The 26,660-nt window shown below is 32.4% G+C and overlaps 1 protein-coding gene across 2 annotated transcripts in view; it reads left to right on the forward strand.

Annotated features, from left to right (window-relative positions):
• The window catches only part of LOC124541205 (coagulation factor VII), a 60,848-nt gene extending 36,849 nt beyond the window's left edge, over positions 1-23,999 (forward strand). The window contains exons 3-8 of one of the 2 annotated variants that reach the window (XM_047119074.1): positions 15,305-15,416; positions 17,509-17,568; positions 19,957-20,116; positions 21,200-21,293; positions 22,467-22,634; positions 23,503-23,999. In XM_047119074.1, the coding sequence (XP_046975030.1) occupies positions 15,305-15,416; positions 17,509-17,568; positions 19,957-20,116; positions 21,200-21,293; positions 22,467-22,634; positions 23,503-23,735 (827 nt within the window). In that variant the 3' untranslated portion in view covers positions 23,736-23,999. The remainder of the gene's footprint in view (positions 1-15,304; positions 15,417-17,508; positions 17,569-19,956; positions 20,117-21,199; positions 21,294-22,466; positions 22,635-23,502) is intronic. The other variant, XM_047119075.1, reaches the window with a different exon arrangement.
• The last annotated feature ends 2,661 nt before the right edge of the window (positions 24,000-26,660 follow it).

Consider the following 26,660-nt stretch of genomic DNA (forward strand, 5'->3'; position numbering starts at 1 on the left):
AGAATCCATCATATCCCTAGTGTATAGTTACACTGGCTTACCCTTCAAACTCCAACACAATATACTACAGTATACAGTACAGTTGCTTTGCATTTTGTATAAATAAAAACGCTTACCGCTGTCTGTTCCTATGCATACTTAGATCTTTCAAATTACACTACGGATTCCGATGCGGGTTTTTTATATAGTGATTCAAGAGGGAGGTTTTTATTTAATACATGAATTTAAAAAATGTAAATGTAAAATCTATAGTAGGTATATTTAGTATTAGCATTGCACCCGTGCGAAGTCAGGTCGGGTCGCTAGTTGACTCTGTAATAAAAACCTCATATTATGTTTTATATGAACAGTCTTTATGAGTATTTACAATAATGGACAAATTTGCCGGCCTGCCTTCCTGCAATAAATAATAATAAAAAGTTTGTAAATCTGCATTACAAATGAAGTGAACAGAAAATCCGATAGAGAATGAAGACGACTACAATATTTTTTTTTAAGGGAAAGTTCGACATACATACATTTTAAACAGCCGCTTGTATCCGTATCGACTTATTGTTACGCTTTACCGGTTTTACGAGCGTTCAAAGTCATAAACCTTGCGATACACTGATATATCGCTAATAGCTCTAAATTACATTAATACCCCAACGATAAATCTTTTGGGTTATCGAGTAAATTGCATAAAAAAATCTTGCTAACCGCTCTATGTATGCTTAGATCTTTAATATTACGCAACGGATTTTGATGAGGTTTTTTAATAGATATAGTGATTCAAGAGGAGGGTTTTTTGTATATAATACATGGACAATACAGTAAGGAAACACTGATCATTTTAAAAGTTTGTAATGTGATGTAAATAAAAAAATAATCTTATTTGTAGTATTCTTCATCGATTTAGTACAATCCATCCATGTTTCGAATTATAGCTTTTATTTTCTTAAGAGAATGAAGAGATTCATCTCTTTTTGACATTTGACATTTCATCTCATCCCGTTTAAATATATTATAGCAAGGCATAGCGCTATTAAAAAATAAATTCAGTGGTCACAAAACTTTTCGAGAACGAAACGTAAAAGGTACTTTTTATTTATTTTAGAATACCAAAAAGGTATAGAGAGAACTTTCTTTGTCCTTTTTTGTTAGAATCCTACGCCATACCTTTACGTATTTTATATAGTCTGACCGAACCATCTTGATAGTAGCTTGACTGTGATGACAATAGATTATAACATAATTCCAATTTCAAATCAGTGCTATATTATTAACATGTATTTATTTTGTGGTCTATATGAAGGAAATTATTGTTAGGAAACTTATTATGGTAATCAGCCATACGTATCATTGGAGCTGTGGAAAAGCTTCCCATCAAAAAGAAACAGGGGTTCTAGCCCAGAATTTGACATATACAGACTGTTATCTAGAAGTCTTATAGCCGATAGGTTTAAAATATTGTTTATGAGTGGAAGATAATGTAACACTCTCGTGCCTCAGAGAACACGTGAAGCTGATCCATTGATTTGATACTTAGGTATAGAGGTAACAGTGACAAATGAAAATTTCTTGAAATCCCGTTGAAATTCGATACTCTCAAATGGGTTGTAATACCTTAATCTGTATGTACACAATAGTCATCTAATCAAATAAATAAAAAAGAGATATTATTATTCATTCCACTCATCAGTTATTCTACCGCCAAATAACAGTACTCTGTATTGTTGTGTTCCGGTTTGAAGGGTGAGTGAGCCAGTGTAACTACAGGCACAAGGGACATAACATCTTAGTTCCCAAGGTTGGTGGCACATTGTCGATGTAAGGAATAGTTAATATTTCTTACAGCGTCATTGTCTATGGGTGATGGTGACCACTTACCATCAGGTGGACCATATGCTCGTCCGCCAACCAATACCATAAAAAAATATTAAATAATCTTGATAAAAAAATTTCATTATACAATGTATCGTACAAATGATCTTATCGTTCATAAAATCTCGTCCAAATCAAATCCAAACTCAGGTTCATCAAAATTCCTGCTGAATTCAATTGGGGGCAATCCTACTATTCCATTTCGATCCAACTTCGACCGACTCATGTAGATTTTTGTATTTTTAGAATTGGATAGCTAGACGGCAACTATTGTTTAACGCTTCGTTTGCGATAAAGATACAATCTGTTAGTATATTTGCGTAATAAAGACATATAAATGAAATGAGAACGTCAAAGAGCCAAAGTCATCGACATAGCCCAACAATGACCAGTGGGCTGGTCATATTTGTCGCAGAACCGACAATTGTTGGGGAAAACGTGTTCTAGAGCGGAGACCGCGTCTCGGCAAACGTAGTGTAGGACGTCCTCGGGCACGGTGGAGTGACGATATACGCAAGGCGGCAGGCAGGAACTGAATACGAGTAGCCGGAGAAATACCACAGTGGCGTACACTTGTAGAGTTGGGTACCACCTATGTCCAGCAGTGGACAGAAACGGGCTGATAATGATGATGATGAAATATATATTTTATTCAAGTAAGCCTTTCAATTATGTTTTACGATTACCCCTCAAAGATAAAGTAACAATTTATTAGTAGAATCACCCTCAGGACAGTTTAACGTAGCTACGTAACGTAGTTGAGGCACGTGGGCTTACAATGTTAACTTCCGTAAAACGAGCTACCAACGATAACATCTTGACGGAAACTGGGGATCTTTATAAACTGGTTTGTTATGTCATAATGCCGTCAAAGTCGTGAACGCGCGTAAAAAATGACCAACAGTTGACAGCTAAGTACACGCACACTATTACAGTAGTTTGACGTTTGGTAAGTGTCAAGCGCAGCTGTTACGCGCAGATATATACATATAATAAAATTGAAGTGTCTGTTTGTAATATTAAAATAGCCCTTTTTCACTCAATGCATATGTATTTATACACAAAAAAGGTACCACAATAACATTTTTTACAAATTTTTTGGTGCGTCTGTTTGTTCCGGCTAATCTCTGGAACGGCTGGACCGATTTTGACGGGACTTTCACTGGCAGATAACTGATATAATAAGGAGTAACTTAGACTACAACGATTTTTTTTGTTAAATTAAACGCGTACACGGTCGCTAGCACAGCTAGTACATAACAAATTTGCCTCATTTGTTTTAATTCTTCGTTGCGTGTGATCGAAATATAAAAATAATTAATCCAAGACTAAGAATATACAGATTATATAAAATAAAAAAACAATCATAAAATATATGGCCATTAGACAATAAACCATTAACACGGTAATGCATAAAAAAAAATCTAAAAAAAAAAAACAAAAACATTCTTGCCGAAAAAAATCTCTCGACAAAACGTATCCGATGCCACAATGACATAACCGTTACCTACAAACTCAATAAGTCGGCCATACAAGCTCCAACTTTCTATGTGACATAATATACACGTTACTTAACATATTTTGTATACATTACACGTATACAAACATAGTTAAGTATGTCAAAACATTTGAGGACTGAATAATAATATCGTTTATACCGTGATAATCCATTTTAATTAATTGCTTACTTTAATGACACGGCTATTTAAACGAAGAAGGTTTTATATGTGTAACTGGCAGTTACGTTTAGTTGGTCATTCTTAAAACTTTAAAAAAACTAAGACAAGCCCGCGCATATTCCATTACAGATATTATTTTTAAAATTGGAACTACGATCGTCTTTGGACTTGACTAGAACAAGGATAAAAGAACTAAATATATATTTTTTTTTTAGTACAATTAAAGGTGTTAGGCAAAGGGCCACCTGTTGGTGAGATCATTGTTGTCTATGATACTGCACCAAATCACTCACGCTTCAAACCATAACACGACAATACTTAATATAATTGCTGTTTGATGGGAGATGGTTTTTAACCACATAGGCCTGCAAAGAGCCCTACTACAGAGTAAATTATAATATTTTTCTAGGCTCTATAGAAAGATGACATCGCATTTAAAAATAATAAAAAAATAGATCCTTCGTGTAATATCAATGATCAATTTAAAATAAGAACACTCCTCACTCTGTGTCACGGATGTTATTTTATAGATTAATATTACAATATTTTTAATATTAATCACGTAACTTAATGAAGTAAGCAAACGAGAAAGTAAAGATTAAAAAATTAAATGAATACTAATATCATTCAATGAATTTAAAATTTTCCTTACGCATAACAGATTAAATTTTAAACGAGAGAAATATAATATATTCAGACACAAAAAGGTTCAACTAAGCTTTGTGGGACTAATGCATTATGACCGTTGCTAGAGTTGCACGTAAAAAAAAACTTGTTCTAAAATTCAAAAGCGTTCTTAAAACAATAATAAATTACAAGGACAATGATAAAATACTAATAGATTTTCTAAAAAGTAATCACAAGGTCATAGTCGTCAAGGACGCTAAACGCCTTGAATATTTGAATATTAACATCGACCTGGTTTTATCATTAAAATGCTATATGCCAGCTACTTCCTTACAAGCATCTTATATAATACTGGCGGTAATTATGTTAACTATTGTTTATATATTACAAGCCTGTCACTGCAATGGACAATAAAGGTTTTATAGAGCGATATATAAATATCCAAATTAGAATTTTGATAGCGGTAAAACCTTCCGGTTATTTAAATTTTTTTTTGGAAATATCAAAACTTTGACAGTTTTTGTTTTGACTTCATTTCATTGTAAGCTGCTAGTCACTCATCTACATTTAATAATAATGATTTTTTTGTTTTTAGTTTTAAATTGTATAATTGTATATAATATTATGCAAGCATAAACAAACGATGCATTGTCAAATCTACTGAGATTAAAAATGGTATTTAGAACATTGGTCTGTTATAAAGAAAGCTTTTTTAATTTCGACTTTAAGGACAGAAAATAAAAAGGAGATAGAGGTGGCGCGAGCTATTTTACAATAATCTTGTACGTAATTGGTGTAAGTATTGTTTGGTTGTTTTTTTACCGTACCTGATATAAATTTTATGCTTTAATATAAATACAGATTATTAATAATTATAAGTTGTCATTGTGATTTTGATGTCATTTTGACTTTGACAGTTGATATTATTAAAAATAAAAGATAAATATTATGTTTGGTACGTGACATTGGCGAAATAATCTACCTTTTAGGCACAAATAAAAGCAAAACAAATGTGTTTGGTTTTTTCAAATATTTATGTACATTTTACGTGTTTTTATATCATTGGATATATTTTTTTAGTCAAGATCTAATATATAATTTAAATTATATAAATTTATTTAAAACGTTTCTCGTTGTTACGAAATCCTCACGTCTGTTATAACACAGCACGTGTGTATAAAAATCTATATAAAATTAAAAAAAAAAATCAAACAAACACACATTTATGATTTCTCATAACAAAAATACTTACTTCATGATATTTTAACTTTTAGCCCTGTAAAAGAAATGGGATAGAAAAAAACCTCGTTGCCAAACATATACACGATACAAGTACATAAGCTGATTATATACTGTATGATAATGAGGCATACATCCTATCGAATTGTTTGTTTCGCAACACGTGACTCACAGATTATATAAAAGCCGAGTTCCGATATTGGCAAATTGTTTAAGAATATCATTGGCATCCTTATATAATTGTGATATTCATATGTTCAATATATAAGGAAAAACTAGTAAATATTTATTAATTGGCGTATAAAATATTATTGCTGTTGGTTTTTAATTTGACATTCGAAAATCAAACACACTTTGAACTTTTACTATTTAGATATATGCATGTTTGTTTTTTTTTTTTTAATTTATCAAAGTAAGGCAATGGTGTATATGTAATGGGAAGTGATCCCCAAAGCAATTAAGATGGTGTGTTACACAGACTCACTCAAATCAACTCAAACCGGAAAACAGTAATAAAAATACAACTGTTTATTGTTTTTTTTTTTATTTCAAAACTTGCTTATTTTAGAACGTTTGTTAAAAAAAGTGAAGACTATAATTCCATATTCAAAATTATTCAAAAATTAGTTATATCAAACAATAATAAATACGAAATCCTTTTATACAAAACTCGTAATCAAATTTATGAAGTAATCATTATGGGCCGTATATACTCGACATAGTTAGGTTGGGTGTTTTTAATTTCTTCTTTCGCTGTAAATCTTCTAACTACATTAATTTATAAGATTTCATCCACACACACTAACTTCATTTACAAGATTTACACACACACTAACGAAAACTAAATATAAGCATATGAAAACGCGGCAAAAATGATACCAGCCTTGTAAAGACCATCACAGAACGATACAGACGAGTTCCCGTGTATAGTGTTTCGGACTTGTTACCTTTCGAACTGAATATAAAATAACAAACGTTCATCTTACCTTGCGTAAGATCCGCAACTTTCACCCCGAGGCGTCTTTAACATGTCGAGATAATTAAACATATTGTGCACACATCAACCGTTAACGCTACACTAAATTTAACATGTGTTCTTTATTTAAATTTTAGCTATTTGTAGTCCATTTCAATGACAGAAGTAAATAAACCTTAGATTACCTTTTTCATACGATTTGCTGTTTTTCATTTGTTTTCTTATACAGCCGTATAACGCTCTCTAACCGGCCAGTAACAGTTCTGCTCTCTGATATTAAATATTTGTTATACTTCAATTTAGTTCTACACATATATGTATGGCTACAGCTCTTATAAATAATACCACAATCATGTGCAGCTATCATACTACAATCACTGTGACTATGACTGTGTGAATCAGCCGGCTGGCTCTTCATAAAATGAGGAAACAATCAACTATCAAAATATATAAAAGATAGAGCCTTCGTTATAGACTCATTATCGACATTCAATAGTTTTCGAGTGAAAGACTTCTATATTTAAATTAGCTAATTATTATGAAAAAGTACAAACTTTTTTATCATTCTTTTAAATTTTTTATAATCGTTAAACTTTTACATCACATAGGTAATATCTGCGAAATTTATAAGGATTCGAACACCTGTCTCCAGGAAGGAAACTTCCTTAATTAAAACCTTTTTTGTAAAGACTTTCACTTTAAATTGTCTCAGTAATTTAAAAGTTAGTTTTTACTGGAACTCGTGAGAAAATAAAATTCATATTATTTAAAAAAAAATTAAGTCCTACCTCTTTAAGTTGAGAGCTGAGATGGCCCAGCGGTTAGAACGCGTGCATCTTAACCGATGATTGCGGGTTGAAACCCAGGCAAGCACCACTATATATATATATGTATATATATGTGCTTAATTTGTGTTTATAATTCATCTCGTGCTCGGCGGTGAAGGAAAACATCGTGAGGAAACCTGCATGTGTCTAATTTCATCGAAATTCTGCCACATGTGCATTCCACCAACCCGCAATGGAACAACGTGGTGGAATATGTTCCAAGCCCTCTACATATTAGAAGAGGAGGCCTTATCTCAGCAGTGGGAAATGTACAGGCTGTTACTTTACTTACTTTAAGTTAACGATTATCATAACTAATAAACAATATAGATTATGTTGTGCTGCGTCCATATAGTTGCGAATGATGTAAAAGTACCTCAAAGGTATGGTCTATTCCAATGGAAGTAGGAAAAAACGTAAACAAAATATAAATATACGTATTTCATGTTTTTTGCTGATAACTCAGCTATATAGTACACTACTAAGACTTTGATTAATATATATTAATTATTATAATACGACACTATTACATTTAACCATTTATTTTCACTTTAATTTTACTCCGAAAATTCCGTTAACAGTTTCGTCGATCTCCAAAACGACACGTTTTCGCAAAACAAAATGTTGTTTATTTAAATTTTTCCTGTTATGGTTGGAAAAGATTATAGTTATCTGAATAAGCGTTGCGAAAAACCATTTCTAATGAGAACTTGTGACTTTATACCAATCGAATCGAAGCGTAGTCTTTGCCCTTCAGCCGTCTCTATTCTACTAATAATCGATCGAACGATCCATTTGCATTTAATCGAAGTTGAATCGAGATGAAATCGAGATCGTATAGTGACCTATATATAAGTATAACTATCCCATACTAACAATAAAACCATGGTTTCTTTTTGTAAGCAATAGTCAAAATTGGATCAAAATATTTATTTATTATTAGGTACACAAAGATAATACAATCAGAACATACATTAAAATTAGGAACTTGCACAATTTTAAGCTAGAATACAAGCATGCTCAAAACAATTTCTATTGGGGGTTGGGCTTTGTGCAAGCCCGTCTGGGTACCACCCACTCATCAGTTATTCTACCGCCAAATAACAGTAATCAGTATTGTTGTGTTCCTGTTTGAAGGGTGAGTGAGCCAGTGTAACTACAGGCACAAGGGACATAACATCTGAGTTCCCAAGGTTGGTGGCACATTGACAATGTAAGGAATAGTTAATATTTCTTACAGCGTCATTGTCTATGGGTGATGGTCTTAGTTTTTTCATAATACCCGAAACCAATGATCCAATTCCAAAACTTTTTCAATTCTAGAAAGCTAAATTATTCCTATTATCTTATGTTTTTCTTTATTAATATCTCCACGTTGGGTCGCTGGTATTAATAAGAAACCTGAATGACATACCTGTCAATCCTCTAAATTAATCTGGTAACACTCTGAAGAACAGCTACATTCATAATTTACACGACGCAATTTCCAGGATAAATTTATTCATATTTCAGTTAGTTTGTTGTCCAAACATTTACCAAAAACATACATCATATAGTCATCAAAATCTATTTGTGTATCTAAGTTTACCAATTTCCCAAATGGCAGGAGATTAGTACGACACAGTTCTCGTTACCCTAAATACACTAAATGCACAATTTCAACACGATACACGCAACGCGACTCACAGCATTGTAACATATAACTAACAACCATGAAATTATATTTGAAATGTTATTTTTGCAATCCATATCATGACCTGAAATCTACGTAGTTCCATTTTGCCATAAAAGTCACCCAAAATATTGGTACTGTGATAACCCTTTGGGTATCACCAAGCCAATCTTCGGTACTAAGGTACTATGTCCTTCTTGCTGGTTATACTGGCTCACCCATCAAAACAATACTAAGTATTGCTTTGCGATATAATATATGAGAGGGTCGTACGTAACCAGCTGGTCTTCTCAAAGCTCTACCACTAAGGAAATAAATTTCAATACATTTACAGGATGACGTATGAATATAAATTAGTCATACATAATACGAGCTGTTCATTGTGTTAGCGGATATGACAAACAGTAATACACACACACACACACATACACACACACACACACACACATACACACACACAAACAGTCTATAAATCTCCCACGCCCTCCTGTTTTATTTGATTTCAAAGATATCCAAAAGCAATTTCTTAATATAAGCGTCTACTTCACAAAAGGAGTAAATATCCAAATTTCAAGTCAATCGGACTTAAGGTCTTGTGATGAGTCAATCAGTATAATTTCACTTATTTACATACTAGTAGTGGGCCGCATCTTTGCTCGCGTTTCTGTTTTGGTGATTGTCATGTATCAGGCAAAAAGTAGCCTAAGTCCTTTCTTGGAGTTCAAGTTTGCTTCATACCTAATATCATCAAATTTGTATTAAGAATTTGGCTGTGAAAGAGCGACAGACATACAGAGAGAGCTACTTTCACATTTATATTATTAATATATATAACATATAATCGAAATAATAAGTCGATAAGTTTGGCCCTTGGAGTAGTGGTGCAAAAAGCTTCAGCAAAAGTATAACACTTCGCCTCATTGCCTGCACTGGTGACAGGAGGACTGGTTCGTTTGCCCAGAGGATCGGAATTGCGATTCAACGGGGAAATGCTGCTAGCATTCTTGCCACCATTCCACGCGGTCAAGATTTATATAGTAACTAGTTTTAGTTCATATTTGTATATATTATAACATATATAGGATCATATTATTATTAAATAAGATTCTTGAATATTTCGTTACATACTAATATATTTAGATAATTTTCTTTTACTTTTTAAGCGCAGGAATTAGGCCAGAAGGCAGATTTTAGATGCCCCATCCAAATATAAAAAAAAAATATATATTATATTAAAATTATAACGGATATTTGAGCGTATTCCGAAAAATTACGCACACCCGCACGCACACGCACACGCACACGCACACGCACTACAATTAACTTAAATTAAATTAAAATTACACAACTAAAATTATGGCGGATATAAATAGCTAAATGGAATTGTATTTTATCATAAATGATAATACATCTAAGGTTTCTTCACCATCATTCCTTTTTCGATTGTAACAGTCTATAGACACATTATTCATATTACACGCAATAAAATCAAGTTAAAGACAGTCATACACAACAATTTCTACGTATGTAGACTTTCTGCGTTTCCTTGTCATCGTCAAAACCACAGCGCGACCGCAAATCGTGAAAGTTCAAGTTGAAATCTTTCACCTACCTTGTAAATATTACTTTGTGTATAAAACATATACGAATAATGTTTTATTGAAATATAAGCTTAGTACCTTTGTTGATGCCTTTTCTTTGTTCCGGTCGGGACCGGGACGGGTGTGTGGGTTCCAACCGAGGCCAGGAGGTCCGCGTTTGAGGGCCTAATGCCCTTTCCTACCCATTAAAACCATCCTTGTGTTTCCACCATGCCGCCGAGTGCTAAGGCAACGGGATCGACTTTTATTGATGCCTGAAGTATTGGACTAATCAGACAAAGTGCTTCTCATCACTTCGTTCTTTACTAAATTCAAATTCAAATGATACAGTTCCGCGCGAGCCTTTCGTTAGGTATTCCCTCGTCAGAAATTCTACCACCAAACACCAATACCAATAATGTTAAGATGGTTTGAAGGAGCCAACAGGCACTGTGGATATACTATCGTACATCTCAAGGTCAGTTGCGCAATGTAAGGAATAAATCAATTGATCTATATTAATATTATAAATGTGAAAGTATCTCTATCCTTCTGTTTCTCGCTCTTTCACGACCAAACCGCTGAACCGAATTTGATGAAATTTGGTATGATGCAAACTTGAACTCCAAGAAAGGCTCATTTTGCCTTACCCTACAACCAACAACCTAAAACGCAAGCAAAGCCGCTGGCGACTACTAGTATTTCATAAAACACAAATGTCTATGGGTGATGCTGACTTACCATCAGATGCCTAAATGACTCGACCTCAGAACTATATAATTAACGAAATGTCGTGAATGACTAATTGAAATTTCAGTCACAGACAAATTCTTTAGGTTAGTGGCACGTTAGCAGCTATGAATGAATAATGATCATTGCATGATTAATTTACATACAACAAAGTCAGCAGAACTTGTACAGTCAGATCAAGAAAACCTTCGTAAGTTTTCAAATTCATTTCTTTATCAAGTCTTAAACTCTTATTACCTTTTGAAACTAAACCACTAAGCTGACAACAGCATATAAAATCAAACTTACATAGTATGATAACTTGGATCAAAGTAGTGTAACACCTTTGGACTACGTCTAGTTTTATATCAGCATGAAATCTTTTTAATTGCGTAATTAGACATTCCATATTTAAATTAGACACGATATCTTCTACTGAATTGTCAAAATATACAGATAGTGATATACATATATCAGTGTCATATATGAGCTGAGATGGCTCAGTGGTTAGAACGCGTGAATCACTATAAATATGTGCTTAATTTGTGTTTGTAATTCATCTCGTGCTCGGCGGTGAATATTTCTATAAAATTTGCCACATGCAGGTTTCCTCGCGATGTTTTCCTTCACCGCTGAGCACGAGATGAATTATAAAGACAAATTAAGCACATGAATCAGCGGTGCTGGCCTGGGTTCGAACTAGGGTTGCCACCCGTACTTTATTATAAAGTATTGTACGTTATTTTAGATAATTGTACTCTATACTTTACGAGAACAATAAAGTACACAAAAATACTTTATTTCGCATGATTTGATTTCTTCGAGATTTTGAAAAGTTTAGTCCATTATTTTGTATAACGAAATTTATCGATTGGTGATTTGGTGCTGAATCGATGTCACCACTCGCCCGCTCGGGAATTTTTTATTATTTATTGACAAATCCCTAGAGTACCTGAATAAATGGTTTGATTTTAATAACACAAACTGGTTATTTACACTTGGTAATATAAATTTAAAGAGTAATATAGAATTTGATAATATTGTGAACATAATTGAGAATTTAAATTTGCAAAGGCTTAATCTTTACGGAGAAATCACTTTATTAAACCAACTTTATAATCAGTTATGTACTTCTAAGGGTTTTGCAGAACTATCAACTGCACAAAAATGGCAGCAAGTATTTAGTAAGAGTGATGATATTTTTTTAAACTTGTATAAAGTAATTTCATTTTTATTGTCTATTCCCGCCACGTCAACATTTACAGAAAGAGTGTTTTCTGTGATGAATAACAAATGGCGAGACGAAAGAAACAAAGCGTCTCTGAATTTAATAAAAATGAATTACTTATTTACTTTAATTTCAATATAGACTGTAAATATGCTGTGCAATTATTTAGTAAAGATGCTAATTTGATACAAACTGCAAAAAGCAATAAAAAGTATGTTTTTAAACATAATAAATAGGCAAAATAAATTGTACTTTATTTTGATACTATGTACTTTTTTTTCTTACCTATAATAACCAATGTACTTTAACTGCAAAAATAAAAGGTGGCAACCCTAGTTCGAACCCGCAATCATCGGTTAAGATGCACGCGTTCTAACCACTGGGCCATCTCGACTCTTCATTTGGAGGGACTTTCACTGGCACATAACTGATATAAAAGAGAGTATTTTAGGCTACAATTTTTTTTTTATTGAATTCAAACACGTACAAGGTCGCGGGCACAGCTAGTATTTCAATATAAATACCGAAACAAATTGAATATATTGACCAGAAAATTATATTTTGTAATATTATTAAGATCTTGCGTACATGTTTGCTATAATTACACAATTCACGCGAATTTTTAACCTCAAAAGCGATACATTAGTTGACTTTCTTTATATTTGTATCTGTAATACAATAAAGGTAGTTTACATTTAGGTATAGTACGACACAACATAGATGTAGCATTGGCAATTTCAATAAAACCGATTACTGGCGATTGACACAACCAATAGAAATAGCTCCCTATCGCGCCATTCGACGCTATTCGTCGCTATAGATACTCGCGTCAGTACAACCTGAGAAAGCAAGTGCATGTAAATCGACGTGTCAAATCGACGAATATATTAGGTCATATGATATTACTTTTGTGTAAAGATCTAGGACTCAGGACTTGAATTAACCGGAGCAGTTGACCCGGGACTTCCACGAAGGTCTTCGCAATAAAATTAAAAAAAAAAACAAGTAAAAGATATTCGATTTTCAAACTGAAATGCTTCGTCACATCCCCAAGTACCATCTTTTCGTTAGACTTACACCAGTAATAAGTCAAAAGACGTTATTTTTTTAAATGTCTATTTCTTTTGTACGGTTTACATTTTTTTAACACGTCTAACATTCAAACTGGCTACCTGATTTTAATCAGTCACTTTTACCTTTAGACGTAGGCGTTATAAGAAATTTTAACTTTTCCTTATTGTCAATGCATCACCAACCTTGGGAACTAAGATGTTATGTCCCTTGTGCCTAGTAGTCCTTTCTTACTCACCCTTCAAACCGGAATACAACAATATTAATTATTGCTGTTTGACGGTAATATATGATGAATTACCTACCCAGACGGGGTTGCACGATGCTTTACTCTCAAGTAAGATATATAGATTGTATATATAAGTATATATGTATAATAAATAGTCCATGACCTAAAGGTTTCCGTAAAGTAATACGGTATTAAGTAATAACCAGAATAATATAACTGATTTCCTTTTAGGCGTTATGTATCGAACGAGTTACTTATGTAATTTTTTTGGTGTCATGTTTTCAGTTGAGTTCAATAATTGCAAATATCAAGACGCGTTACGGTATACGTTTTAAAATTCCGTTCGAAATTTAAATTTTATTTTCGTTTTCATTGTCGTATTGGTGCTTACAAAAAGGTTTCTCGAAATGAGCATTTAAGTTGTTTCCTAACGTGATTTAAATAATTTTATATTATTATGTGAAAAGTGTGCGAAATAATCATGAATTTACAAAATGTTTTATTTTTGTTATTATTTTTAAACACAAGTGTTCCTATAAAGTTATTTAATATACGATTTCCCAAATTGCTTAAGAAAATAGAAGAGAAAAACACGCCTTCCGATCAAGGTAATTTCGTACAAAATTAAATATCTCTTTAATTTTTGTCTTATTACTAATATTCTTGTTTTTGACGGAAAGTATACCGTCAATCTAGATTAAAAACTCTTTCGACAAGACATTTTTTGTATATTGTTTTATTAATCTGGTACGCATATACATACATAAAAGAAATAACCAAAAACAAAAATGAATACAACTATCGCAATTATTTATCCGTGCATTATATCTGTATGTATTATAATTCAATTGAAATAAGAATTGTTTCACTAATTTTACGTTTCGTAACAAATGTTGCATTTATTATCGTCATTATCATCATCAATCACGACCCGACCCCAATAAGGCCACAATAAGCATTAGGCTAACTACTGCTTCCTTTAGAATATGTACAATTGATAACGATCAATGGTAAGATTCAATTAGACGAGAACAGACGAGTATCTGTCACCTTGTCTATTAAACATTTTATTTTTAATCTGTTAATGTTTATGACATTGACAGCTGCTCGTCATGGCGGGAAAATTGTTTTTTTGACAGGTATTTTTAACTTTAAACTTTTTTTATCGACTAAAACATTATTTTTAATACCTAATAAACATAATTATATTTATAAGTTAAGCCTCAGTTATAACAAAATTAGGCTGTAGGACAGTTACAGTTTTCAAATAATTTTTGGCATTTTCTTATTATTATTATACATTTCACGTACTAAGCTACCGGTAGCGATACGGTTTTAACAATTGCTAATTATAATCACAGTTTCTATTGCACTATTATATATTCCTTATTTAAGTTCTTCCATTATTAATCTAATTATCTTATTTGTGAATTATGCGCTGATGCATTATATAATTACTTAATGTTAATTAACTTTATACCTTTGCTAAGTTCGAATAAGGTTCCAATTTAAAAAAAAAAATTCATTCGCACCCAATTTTAAAATTCAAAAAAGGAATATCAACGTTCTTTTTATTGGTTTCAGGTTGCGGTGTAGCTGTTGGTAAGCAAACAGCACAAAGGAGAATTGTCGGCGGCGATGACGCAGGATTCGGTACATTCCCCTGGCAAGCCTACATCCGCATCGGATCATCAAGGTTAATGAACTTTGTTATATAAAACCTTTTTACATTCAATTGTTATATATATTTAAATAATACGTAACTATTAATATGGAATTTCACAAGAGACTAACTTTGTTCTAGAAAATATGAAAGATCCGCTTTTAAATAATCTTTAGAGTCTATTGTTGAAATAAATTATGCTAGATAAAGTATGCTGTTTAAAAATCTATTTGACAAAATTCATAGCAGAATAGATAGTTGAACCGTTCTGTAACTCGAAGCTCACCGCAATTAACAATCGTAATGTCAAAAAGTGAGAAGCGAGATTAACTACGAGTATAATAACATCAGTTATATTTGACGACCTCCATGGTCGAATAGTGTGTACACCAGGTTTTATGTTTACGCAACCCAGACATCCCGGGTTCAATTCCCAGCCGAGTCGATGTAGAAAAAGTTCATTAGTTTTCGATGTTGCCTTGGGTCTGGGTGTTTGTGGTACCGTTACTTCTGATTTTCAATAACACAAGTGCTTTAGCTTACACTTGGATCAGAGTAATGTATGTGACGTTGTCCAATTATATTTATTTAAAAAAAAGAATACGCTATTCTGATTCGGTTTTCATTTCACAAATGACATACGAAATGAGTTCTTAGTTCTTACAGAATAGCACAATGAGTGTCGAGTTTGCTAGAATAGTTCAGACGAACACACGATCTTTATTAATAATTTACAAGTCTACGACAGACCCGATCCAAATGTATTGACAAATATAGATTAAAAAATATTTTTTTTTTTTTTTAGTGTAGAATTGACAAATTCTTATTTATTCTTTGATACCAATGATATTCTAATAAACAGATATGTTATACCCATACTAAACAACAGAAAAAAGTGTGCCTCGCCGGGGACCGTTTATTTTACATTTCGTTACAAGTAAAAAGGATAGCTTGATAAAAACAATAAAAAAGGGACTACTAGACGTTTTAATTACGCAAAACATATTTACTACGTAAAACGACTGAAGAAAAACGTCCCAATTAGGACGTTTTCTAGTCTTCACTTTTTGCGCGTTAATAACATATCTGTTTACTACAACATCATTGTTCGATACGATCTCTTAGTTTCTAAAATGATTACCAATATTTTTATCGTTTCGCGTTTTCTGAATATTTTCCAAGACTTCTATATCGTTAACAGTGGCGGATTTACAAATCTGCCCATAGTAGGCTAGTAGGCTATTCAATTCTTGGCGCCCTTACTTTTTTTGCAACATTTATGATTTGTGTTCTATCGTCCTCATTACATCGGTTTTTTCACGTTATTAGTGTGATTATAAACTAGGTGTTATTTCTGTCAGTTACTAAATTATTTTTCGAACCCGCTATATAGTGACGAGTATACGGATTACGGATGTAATGTGTATACATATAATTATAAGTTTTTTTTTAAATTTCTGTAAGATAATAACAAATTTGGGCTATATTTACCGCCCCCCTAAATTTGCCGCCCTAGGCTCCAGCCTACTTAGCCTATTGGTAAATCCGCCACTGATCGTTATTAACAATCATAGATGCAACCCTTAAATCTATAATAGATAGTCCGTATATCTATTTATTACACTTTTAATTAATTACAATTTAAAATTATATCTATTATTATGGTTTTGTCATATAGATTAAAAAAAATCATTTCGTTAACTAACGACTGTAAAAATTAAATATTTTATATATTGTAAATTATTGTAAAATAAAACTTAATCTTACTAAAATTAACACTATAGTTATCATAAAATAGTAACAATATTTAATTTTATTTCACATATTATGTTTTTATTTATAGAATTTTAATTCGATTTAATCATTAATATTAATATTGCTATTTTAACTCAGCTAATCATTGTAATTTATTCCTTGCTTTCTGTATTTAAAAAAAAAAAAACATTCCATTTTTAAATATTTAAAAATAAATTTATATTTATTTTTTATTAATGGCAATGAATATATTAATACAGATTGTAAGTGTCAATTTTGTTTTCTACCAAAATTGTAGTTTTAAGTAGCTAAGATTATGGTAGAAAATATATATTAACATAGTTTTAATAAACTAATTCTAATATTACAGATGCAACATGCTTATGTCAATATTCGAGCTTATCGGTTGGAAGCAGTGTTGGATAGAGAGGTAAATGTGCGAAAGAGACGGCACGAAGTAGATAGTATAGGTCTCTTGCTAGAAAGTAATTGGTTTAATTGTATGAAATGTAGGTAGAAAATGTATTCTTTCTTGTGGCTTTTGTATCTGTATCATATTGTTTCTCTGTCTGTAGTTTTTTTTTAGACTAAGGTACTACTTTTTTAGGCCTTGTATACATAAACTGTTTTATTTTTAATATACAACAATTTATATTGTAAATTTTTAGTGTACAGATTGTTTAGAATTATGCATGTAGTCTTTTAGAAATTTGTCTTATAAAGTCTTAATTAATAATAATAATTTAATTTACGAATATTCTAAATCATCAGTCACAATTTATTCGAATTTGAAATACATTTTTTTTTAACAGAATTATAAATGGCCTTTATTTAAAGTGTTCTTGTGGTTCAAACATTCGGGAAACGAAGTATCTATAGTAGGTCTGGTCCGTAATTACAACAATACCACGCGCCGTGCAAAAGTACATAATGACCAATATAAAAATAAATATGCGGAAATATGTCAAATAGATCGTAATCTCACTGTAAGAGTGGGATAAGTGACATATTTTGTTTAAGTGCGACAAGGATGCAATATACAAGAGAGGTTGACACATGTCAAAACTCTTTTAAAAAAAAAACGATATTATTTAATTTATAATACAATCTTACCTTTCATTCAGGTACGTATGTGACTGATACCTTTGGAATATTCTAAATTATGTAGCAAATATTACAAATAGTTTAATATTGTGATATGAATTAACTTATTCAATCCAATCCGTACTTCTCTCTGGCTTCGCTCAAACAGTAAACTTTCGCACATTCCTCTTCTAAAACATATGCTTATTATAACTGTATATAAATGTATCTTTACTTGCATGTTAATTATAAGAAAACAGGTAAGTTCTTTTTAATTAAGGTAATTTTAATCTACATTAAATGTGACAGGTAAGTTTATGGTAAAAGGTAAAAATGATCTATAGTTTTACAGGATATTCCTTCCATATTATACTTCCATCTATAAAACACACACAAATATGATCATTGAAGCATAGATTATGCGGATGAGTAAAAAATGATTGATAATTTGTACGCAGTCATATAATAGCGTAATATTCAGGAACAATATGTAGTCGATTTTGATTGCGAAATTGCTTCATAATTCGCTAATAGCGGTCGCTGTGGTTGGATGCACGTGACGGAAGCTATTGCAATGACCCACTGATACCTTTACGGATGTTCACGAATCCTGTCAACAATTCACAGAATTATTAATAATTGTTTTAATACGATAATTATTCATTTTGTTATAAAACCTAAAACCTTTGGAAGAATGTTTGTTATGTTACGTTGTTTATACGTGAATTTAATTAATGAAATAACTACATTAAATTCACCATAAATATCTAGTCTAGAATTTTAATGTAAAATAATGTACAATTCTAACAAAAAATAAACCGTTAATAATAAATATTCTTAGAAAATTAATTATAAATTGATCAAAATATTTACCTAGTGGTAGTTTTTCTTCGAATTTAGATATGACTAATTTGGTTACCTACACTATCGAATAATAAATAATATTCGCAACTGGTTCGACTTCTGAGATATCAGACATAAAATCGATTCGATTCTATACATGTTTAAATTTCCAAATTCGATTGTATCGAATCAATTTTTTTTAAAGTCGATTAAAAATATATATCAGCAGTCTGTCAGAGAACACATCATTAGATTTATTTTATAACTTCTTTAAAACAATCACACACATGAAAAAGACATCGCATTCACTGACAATCGAAGACATACAGAGTATGGTGACGTCAGAGAAATACGCCGGAGCAATTTAAAAAATAACTAACGTATTTAAACCGCTGTCGATGTCTATTTTGTAATTACACTGTCCATTGCAAAATCACTTATTATAGCAAAACTATGCAATTATAACATGCATGTTCGGAACAAATGCCTGTTTAGCGTTATTGTATGAATTTCTTTTATACGTGTAGATATGTTTTAAACACGCACACACACATAATTTACCTTTCATTCTGATTCTATTTATGTAATTAGATTAGATGTGATGGCCCAATAGTAAGAACGCATGTTAACCGATGATTGCGGGTACAAACCCAGGCAAGTACCTCTTAATTTGTGTTTATAATCCATCTCGTGCTCGGCGGTGAAGAAAAACATCGTGAGGAAACCTGTGTCTTTCTAATTTCATTGAAATTCTGCCACATGTGTATTCCACCGAACCGCATTGGAATGTGTTCCAAAACCAATCCTCAATTCTCCTTAGCCCAGCTATGTTAAATTTACCGGCTGTTGTTGTTGAATTAGATTTATATGTATTTAATCAACATTATTACAGATGTGGCGGCTCCCTTATATCGCGGCGGCACGTGGTGACAGCGGGGCACTGCGTTGCGCGCGCGCAGCCCCGGCACGTGCGCGTCACGCTCGGCGATTACGTGATCAATTCCGCCGCGGAGCCTCTACCAGCTTACACATTCGGCGTGCGATCCATTAAGGTACAAATTCGTTTTCTAAATTTGCAATTATCTACTATATTTACAACTGGATAAAATTATACATGCAGATGTTTTTTTTATTTTATTTGAATTAACTATCAAACAAGGCAATTTACCAATAGTGAAAATAAAGGATCGTGATAGCTCAGACGCAAACACCGCTGAATTCCTAACTTGAGAATGCTCTCAAAAGTCAATTTTTCCCTGTTTTTGTAATATTGATACACCGCTTCTTTTGGTCGTATCGTAATTGTATCAGTGGTGGATTTACCAATAGGCTAAATAAGCTGGAGCCTAGGGCGGCAGATTTAGAGGGGCGGCAAATTTAGCCCAAATTTGTATTATCTTACAGAAATTAAAAAAAATTATAATTATATGTATACACATTACGTCCTACATGGCGGGTTGGAATACCAATCTAGTAACTGACTGAAATATCACCTAGTTTAAAATCATACTAATAACGGGAAACCGATGTAATGAGGACGATAGAATACAAATCATAAATATCACATAAATATCAAAAAAAAAGTAGGGGCCGCAAAAATCGAATAGCCTACTAGCCTACTAGCGGCAGATTTATAAAGCCGTCACTGAATGGTGTATTATAACCTATAGCCTTTCTAGATAAACCGGCTATCTAACACTGATATAATTTTCAAAATGGACCGATTTCAACTAATCAAACTCTTCAGTTTTATAATATTAGTATTGATTATATTTCACTGGATGATATACCTTGTATATGTCTTAAATCAATCTTGAAACGAAACTTGACTTATGACCTTATAGGTACTCAAATTTAAAACATATTATTTAACACCCCTTATTCCTCTGGCAACACTAGTCGAAACAACACCATAAATTTAAAACAATCAATAATATTAAAGTTAATAATTTCGGGATATTTAACATGTTTTTTTTTTGTTTTTGTTCGGTGGAGCTCGATATTTCGACATTATCTACGAATGTCTTGTTCACGAGATTGAAGTTCGTCATTCGCAGTCCGTAAATATCCCGTAATTAATAACTTAAATAATAAAAATAACCATATTAATTAAAAATCGATAATATCTATTTCAGGTTCATCCGCTGTTCAAATTTACACCACAAGCGGACAGATTCGACGTAGCTGTACTCACTCTTGACAGAAATGTTCATTACATGCCTCATATTGGTAAGTATACTCATTAATTACCTTGGAAATAAATAATAATTTGTAAAAATGAATCGAAGTGTCGAGATGGCCCAGTGGTTAGAACGCGTGCATCTTAACCGATGATTGCGGGTTTAAACCCAGGCAAGCACCGATTCATGTGCTTAATTTATCTTTATAATTCATCTCGTGCTAAGCGGTGAAGGAAAACATCGTGAGGAAACCTGCATGTGACAAATTTCATAGAAATTCTGCCACATGTGTATTCCGCCGACCCGCATTGGAACAGCGTGGTGGAATATGTTCCAAACCTTCTTCTGAAAGGGAGAGGAGGCCTTTAGCCCAGCAGTGGGAATTTACAGGCTGTTGTTGTTGTTGTAAAAAAAGTATTAAAATGGTCTATGACTCAATCTTGATTAGTATCTGTCATATTTGACAAAACGCCAGGATACTAAAGCATGGTCTACACTGTTTTGCTATATCGTATTCTTTAAATATAAAATGTATATAGTTCATATATATTCTGTATCCAGTGTATATTGTCTTCTAATTAGTTAATTGGATGCGAAAAGGCATTATACACGATAATAAAATAACGCCAAAGATTAACAAAAGCTAAAAAACATTCAGTAATGTACTGTGTTCGTATATTGACTAGAACACGAAAAAAAGAAAGTCGTTAATATGGCAACACCGATTATAAATAACGTTAATTTACATGATGATGGCTAAGATGTATAAAATATAGTAAAATTCAGTATAGGTAATTAATTAAAAGACAAAGCGATTTTTGATAATGATAAAATCAAAATCAAAATAAACTTTATTCAAGTGGGTTTTTGCAAGCACTTTTGAATCGTCATTTAACTATTAAGTGAAGCTACCACCAGTTCGGAAAGTAGATTCTACCGAAAAGAACCGGCAAGAAACTCAGTAATTACTCTTTTTCGACATTAAAAAATACAAGGTCATGTTAGTTAATAAAATTATTTAAATTAATATAGATAATATACTAGTATTTGATTTTCAAATGATTATTTTCAGAAGAACGCCTGAATTTTTTGAAAACAATTTGGGAATTATGATTTTTGTCAAAGATATCATTACCCTCAGATTCTTAAAAAACATCATAAATTTTATTTTAAATTTCGAAGACTACACTTTTTAATTGTATTAAAATGATAATTGTTTCAGCTCCAATTTGCCTCCCAGAGCGTGGGTCAGACTTCCTAGGACAGTATGGCTGGGCGGCTGGGTGGGGAGCCCTCAGCCCCGGCTCGAGGCTGCGCCCCCGCACCCTGCAGGCCGTGGATGTGCCTGTCTTAGACAATAGAGTGTGTGAGAGGTGGCATCGAGCTAATGGTAGGTGTCTCTTTAATAACATATATGTCGTGTAGCCTAAGTTACTCCCTATTATATCAGTTATCTGTCAGTGAAAGTCCCGTCAAAATCGGTCCAGCCGTTTCAGATAAAAAATGGTAAAATATGTTATTTTGGTATATGTACCGTGTATGCATTGAGTAAAAAAGGGCTATTTTAATATTACAATAGACGCTCCAATTTTATCATATGTATACACAAGAATCCAACAAAGTTTTCATCTTAGTGCTCTTTCAAAAGTTTTCTCAATCACCTTTCCTTGCGTTAATAACAGCGTTGTAAAACTATTTGAAAAGAGCAACTATGCGAGTTCCGCCGCTTTTTCTCGACAGAGGCTTTTCGAAATTTCGGTAGTTTGATTATTAACGAATCAAAAATGCTTTATTGTAAAGTTAATCATAACATAGTATTAAACAAAGCCAAAATTAGATGTTTAAAATTACGGAATGGATTTTGATGCTGTTTTTTTTTCAAAGATAGATAATATGCCTTTTTACCAATGTAGTTTTTGCAAACGATTTGAATTTACGAAACAGCAAAATTAAAAATGTTAGCGGAATAAAAGAAGGGTTAACTTTGCGGAGTCGGAAACTTGGCGTTATAAGCTTATCCTTATATTGTAAAGCGAACAAGAAGTTTATAATGTAATGTCGTAAATAAAACAAATTCTATAGTATAATTAATTTTAGTATTGCACCCTTGCGAAGACGGGGCGGGTTGCTGGCATTTAAATAAAATACATTTCATTTGTTTTTCAGTTCATTGATACATTTATAGACTCAATTTCAAACGCACACATTATCGTAGAAGCTAACCTTATAGATTCTAATATGTTTTCTCTTTGTTTCAGGTATAAATGTAGTTATATACCCGGAGATGCTCTGCGCAGGGTACCGCGGCGGGGGGAAGGACAGCTGTCAGGGTGACAGCGGAGGGCCGCTAATGTTGGAGCGCGCTGGTAGGTGGTACCTCATCGGCGTGGTGTCCGCGGGGTACTCCTGTGCTAGTCGAGGCCAGCCCGGCATCTACCACAGAGTAGCCCACACAGTCGACTGGATATCACACGCTACCACGCTCTCGTAACGAAGGAACTAAATATTTAGTAGGAATTTATCATTTCTACCGTAAAAAGTGATCACAACATCGAATATACATTGGAATTATTTATTGTGAGGTCGGCAATTATATTCCTTTTATAAAGGTATATTGAATAAATGGTAGGATTTTTTTTTGTAATGGCAACATTACTATGTTTCAAATCATGTGTGTTATTGAAATTTAAATTATTATGTCAAAAAATATTTAGAGAATGTTTCTATCGTTAACGTAAATATGTGATAGTAAAAATTAAAATGAAATTATAATTAACAGCAATAGAAAATACTCGCGTTTTTTCGCAATAGTAATTGTTTAAGCGTTTTTGTAAATAAATTATTGTCTGTAAATAGATTTTAATAATAAAAAAATGTTGAAAGGCCGTCGTAGTTAATATCCAGTTAACCGTAATGTTATTGTAAATATATTGAAATTGTCAATAAATTTAATTTTAACGCTTTAATAAATTATTACACCGACTAATTAATTTAAAAATATTTTAAATATTTTTTTCTATTTTAAGACTCTTTTTCATGTTTCGTAATTAGTTTTAATCGTCAGTGCACTATTTAATGACATTAAGTTAATTAAATATATTTATTGTTAATTTAAAACCTGTTTTTTATTATTATTAAAAACCTAAATATTTTATATTAGAAGAACATTATATTATACTAGTAGTTGCCCGAGGCTACGCTTGCGTTTGAGAGTGTTGTCATGGTTTTAAGTAGTGGTCAAGTGTGTCAGTTAAGTACGTGCCACCACGTGTCACCATCACCCAAAGACAATGACGCTGTAAGAAATATTAACTATTCCTTACATCGTCAATGCGCCACCAACTTAGGGAACTAAGATGCTGTGTCCCTTGTGCCTGTAGTTACACTGGCTCACTCACCCTTCAAACCGGAACACAACAATACTGCGTACTGTTTGGCGGTAGAATATCTGATAAGGGGGTGGTATATACCCGGGCGGGCTTGCACAAAGCTCTGCCACCAAGTGAATTATGTGTCAGGCAAAAAAGTAGCCTATGTTCTTTCATGGAGTTCAATTTTGCTACATACCAAATTTCATCAAATTTTATTTGGTCGTGAAAGAGCGTCAGACAGACAGACACATAGTTACTTTCACATTTATAAGATTACTTATAGAAATATGAGATCAAACTGATTTCTCAGCCACTATAAACAGTATCAAAATAAAAATAAATAAAAATTTTAACAAAAAGAAAAACCGACTTCAAACAAAACACTATTTTAAAACAAATGAATATGCACGAAAAAGTAATAAAAATAATTGCGTATTCAACATATTTTTTAGAGTCTTCCTAAGTTAAATGAAATGAAAAATATTAGACTACTTAAAAGTCGATTAACGATTATATCATGTAGTTATAGTTATTAGTATATTTGGAGCCGGTGTCAGCCACGGTGCCCTTGCCCCAACAATCAAAATAAAGAAGCGATACGAGCCCCTTGATTGATCCAGTATATTATTGTGTAAAAGGTAATTTGTACAAAACATATTTGTTAAAGTATTCTCGTATTGTTTTTTGATAGATATACTGTAGGGTTTTATTGGCTGACACCGACTCCAAATATAACAATAATTATAACTACATGATATAATCGTTAATTGACTTTTAAGTAGTCTAATATTTTTCATTTCATTTAACTTAGGAAGACTCTAAAAAATATGTTGAATACGCAATTATTTTTATTACTTTTTTGTACATATTCATTTGTTTTAAAATAGTGTTTTGTTTGAAGTCGGTTTTTCTTTTTGTTAAAATTTTTATTTATTTTTTGATTTTAAGTGAAGCTGATGTTGACTAACTAATTTTTTTTTAATATGGATAGAATAAGCGTTCCGTTTATATGAGTCAGAAACTACTTCGAGGACAATTTCAAAGGAAACTTGCGAATAAAGCAAAAATAGACTTTCGAAAATGCGGATTTAATACGTCACGCGGCGTAAACTACAAGGATCCCTCGAAAGAGCTGTAATCGAACTCAGCAAAAAAACTTTGAAAAAGACCAACTATATTTCGTACATCATATGACATCACATCACATACACAAAATTTGATTAAAGATAGTAAGAAATTCTGCCCCATATCGCACCCTAACTGCGAGCCGTATAGGAGTTCCATCACTACATAGTATAAAACAAAGTCGCTTTCTCTGTCCCTATATCTTTAAATCTACGTAACGGATTTTGATGCGGTTTTTTTAATGGATAGTGTGATTCAAGGGGAAGGTTTGTGTATATAATACATGAACAATATAGTAAAGAAACACTGATAATTTTAGAAGTTTGCGATATGATGTCGTAAATAAACAAATTCTGTAGTATATTTAGTATCAGTATTGCACCCGTGCGAAGCCGGGGTGGGTAGCTAGTTGATTATAATATTCGACTATGATAATTACATAAACATAAACACATTACCAAAGGTGACTCAAATATCCAAATAACCTATAAATAAAAGATTCGACGGAGTATCGCTAACGTGCTCTTCAGAATTGTTCCGTTCCCTTCCGTTCCGTTACTTTGTCATGGATCCTGTGCTCAGAACCTTACCAAACTTTCACCAAATTACCCTTGAAGTATATATTTTATAATAAAAAAAGAATTATCAAAATTGGTTAACGTGATTTTCAGTTATTCACCTATTTGTCGCGCATATACATAATGCAAATTTAAGACTTATGTCGTTTTCATGTAGATATCATCATCGGAAAAAAATAAAAAAAAAATGGGCCCCACGGAAAGCACTACCTTTCAAACAAAAAAAAATTATCAAAATCGGTCCACCCAGTGAAAAGTTATGAGGTAAAAAACATTAAAAAAAAATACAGACGAATTGATAACCTCCTCCTTTTGGAAGTCGGTTGAAAAAAAAGACAAATG

Source organism: Vanessa cardui, chromosome 27, assembly GCF_905220365.1.
Source record: "Vanessa cardui chromosome 27, ilVanCard2.1, whole genome shotgun sequence".
Lineage (NCBI taxonomy): Eukaryota > Metazoa > Arthropoda > Insecta > Lepidoptera > Nymphalidae > Vanessa > Vanessa cardui.